Source organism: Glandiceps talaboti, chromosome 22, assembly GCF_964340395.1.
Source record: "Glandiceps talaboti chromosome 22, keGlaTala1.1, whole genome shotgun sequence".
NCBI lineage: Eukaryota > Metazoa > Hemichordata > Enteropneusta > Spengelidae > Glandiceps > Glandiceps talaboti.
In genome coordinates, this window is record NC_135570.1 from 3602911 (window position 1) to 3606285 (window position 3375).

Sequence of the window (3375 nt, forward strand, 5' to 3'; positions counted from 1 at the left end):
TGAACAGTAGATAGATTCAACCACAATGATTTTTTACATGTTTTTTTTTTTCAAGTTGGAAAAAGGGCATATGTGATGTTTATAAAATAAATATTCAATATAAATACCCATTTTCATCCATATACCCATTGTTATTGTTATTCCATTTTGATAAACACAAGAAATGTTGCCTCGTGCTCTTGGCATGGTTGAATGGGACGACTCGCAACAAGAGAATCTGAGGAATATTATTTAATTAGATACTATCCAATCATGCTTAGGAATTCCCGATGACATAAAGAAAATACTACCATGAATGGGATAAATACTACATGGGATAATTCTGATCATTGATAAAAATGCAAAAAAATAGCAAAACACCTTCTCACTTTCCCAATCAATATCGATTTTTCCTAGTGAACATTTTTCTTTTATTTCATCACAACCAATTCCTCTTCGTCGGCATGTAACCAGTGAACACCAGATGTGTCAACCTCCATCTCACTTTTGATGAATGCCATGACTTCGTCAAAAAGAGTAGGAGGAGCAGTATCTCTGAAATGACTCCGTTGTATGATAAAGTCGAGCAGCAACGATCCTTCTTCAGACGCCACATCATCAATAATGCTATCGATATTAACTGGTAATATTCGAGGGTAAGCCTCCAATTTTTTCTCGCTGGCCTTCAAGTGTGCTTTGATATCAGATGTTGTCAGTGTATGCATCTCACTGCCCCCAATAATACGATACTTCTGGAAGAGTCGACCACATGAACCTGTGTAAGCAAGGTTGAATGAAACATTAGTCAGGATGAATTTCAAATGTCAATCGGTGGACTAGAAATTACACTTGTCGCTAGAGTTCCATTATTAAAGGGGAACACCACTCCAGAAAAACAGTTTTCATTAACTTTGGGTTATGGAGAGTCATTTTATGAGTTTAAATAACCTGCATTATGTGCGATTTCAAGTTGTGCTTCTTTTGGGAATATTTGCGATGGGCTACATTGCATCATGAGAGTCAGCAGAAATACATATGCAATAGATGAGCAATGAATATTCATGATGTGTTCACCGAGGGGAATAATCACTTAGGAGTCAAAAATATTCAGTTCACCTAAATATGCCTAGCAACAAAACAATGCCCATAGGAACATTCAAAAGATGGTTGCACAGCAGATAATATGGATGGGTAGACACGTGGGTAAGCATTTATAAGATGATCACATGTATGCCCAGCTACAAGTTGGTGTATATGGCAAATTAAAGATGATAACAGAGACGGGTAGTTATTGGATAAAAAATGAACAACATAAAATTATATGCCGAACAACAAGATCACGCCCATATTAACAGTCACATGATGGTGTATATTGGAAAGATGGCAACAGTTATGGACTGGCAAGTGCGGCGGAGAACATTTTTAAACAAATGAACTCACATAATTTATACCCATCCACTGAACAACTAAGTTACAGCCCACAAGAACTGTCACAGTAAATGATGGTGTTTATCGCATAATTAAGTTACAAATAGTAATTGATCGGTTATGGATGACATTCAAAAATGTACACGTAGGTACAGTTGTGATGCTGTGCCAATAATTTGACAATGATACTTACTTTCCCCATTACAGAGAGTGATTACAAGTATCCCTCCTTGCTTAACAAGATTAAACATGTCATCTACAGCTGCTCTCCATTTCTCCATATAATACAAACTATGTCCGGACAAAACTAAGTGAAACTTCTCATTCAGCTTCTCCTTATCTGACATGCTTTCCAGATAATCCTCGAACGTTTTACAGCACCAGTCGATGGTCAAGCCTGGATGAATTTCTTGTAGTTTGGTTGCTCTCTGTTTGAACAGCTCTATCGATTCTGCACTAGGTTCAATGACCTTAACGTGCACTTTTGGGTGTCGCTTCAACAAGGAGGGGAAAATGTTGCATTCCACGTCACCTAAGTAAAATAAAACGTCATAGAAAAATCGTTGATTTGTTTGTGGGATGGATGACGCATGGTGAAACATTGTTCTCACTGTACACAAATGTTGACATCACGACAAGTGATCTATCAGGTGACTCAGGCTTAGCTAGTTATGTTTATAAAAAGCAAATGAATATACAAACAAACAAACAAACAAACAAACAAACAAACAAACAAACAAACAAACAAAAACCACATGTACACTGACAAACACGAATAACCGAGTAATTACATATCAATATTGACATTTCTATGCAACAAGAATTACAATATTTTTTTAATGATAGAGGAAACATGTTGTGAAAACTTTTTTGTGCAATCCTCGGCAAAGGTATTCAGTGATGTATCTTTTTTGTCTTGCCAGCGAATGTGATAGTTGTATTGTATATCCGTTTTAGTTTGTGGTTTTCGAGTATTTTTTTGCCAAATCAAATCACATCAAATCATACATACATACATACATACATACATACATACATACATACATACATACATACATACATACATACATACATACATACATACATACATACATACATACATACCTTCTCCAGAGCCAATTGTAATCATTCTAATCTGTTCCTCACTGCTTGCATCGAATTGAAATTTATTGGTTATCACTGGCCACTGTTTATGCCATTGCTCCATAATCTTGTCAATGTCAACCTTGGCTTTGAACTGGTTAAAAGATCTGAAATAGTAGTCCATATCTTCATAGATACTCTTAACTTCTGTCATGTTTACTGTATTTCTATAAAGAAAAAATAGTTAGGTTAGAGATACCCAACTATGTGGTTGTTACGTTCAGGCTGGACCCTCACATTTTTGGGTTGGTTTGTGTAAGGAAACTATCGGCGATATGTCCCCGGATCGGTAATAGTTGATCCTTCTTTCTGGACGTTTCGAAACCAGCTTTAGGGTCTCTTCATCAGTCACAGATGTTCTGATAAATTACCATTCCCATATTTGCTTGCCCAAAGTCTAATATTATTGTTCATCAAACAGAGATGCCAGTATTTCTACATACCTAGTATAAAGGGGATTTTTCTGCTAGTTATTTAGATTGGGAATGTTTTAGCTTATTAGTACTTTTCAGTGAGTAAGCGTATTGCCTAGAAAATACAGTGTCTGCATTTCATAGCGCCCTCTTTTTCTCTTCGTCAGTTTCTTTTCTTTTATGTACGAGATGGAACCCTCTTAACATCTTTACCACTCCATAGGGGGTGTTCCTACACAAATTTATTCAGTACTTTGGCCACTGGTTTTAGGTACATTAATGCATAAAGACGGACACTAGAACAGTATCGTTATTTTGCGGGTCCACAGGCCTAACTGCGGGTCAATTTGCGGGTTGTTCAAAACAACAATTATTTGTATAAAATCATCCAAAACATATATAAGTTTACAAA

The 3375-nt window shown here is 36.3% G+C and overlaps 1 protein-coding gene across 1 annotated transcript; it reads right to left on the reverse strand.

Moving 5' to 3' along the window:
• Window positions 1–410: 410 nt before the first annotated feature.
• LOC144452421 (histamine N-methyltransferase-like) lies at window positions 411–2704 on the reverse strand. The gene is made up of 3 exons (XM_078143512.1): window positions 2512–2704; window positions 1601–1939; window positions 411–754 (listed from the first exon to the last, which is right to left on the reverse strand). Exons 1-3 carry the CDS (start codon window positions 2702–2704, stop codon window positions 411–413), a joined length of 876 nt encoding a protein of 291 aa, XP_077999638.1.
• Between the last annotated feature and the right edge of the window lie 671 nt (window positions 2705–3375).

Bases quoted from the DNA above. Each gene is read 5' to 3' on its own strand.
- LOC144452421 (XM_078143512.1), bottom strand. From the start codon at position 2,704: ATGACAGAAGTTAAGAGTATCTATGAAGATATGGACTACTATTTCAGA. The intron at 1,940-2,511 runs GTATGTATGTAT...TATTTTACTTAG, and splicing joins TACAATTGGCTCTGGAGAAG to GTGACGTGGAATGCAACATT. The intron at 755-1,600 runs GTAAGTATCATT...TTGCTTACACAG, and splicing joins CACTCTCTGTAATGGGGAAA to GTTCATGTGGTCGACTCTTC.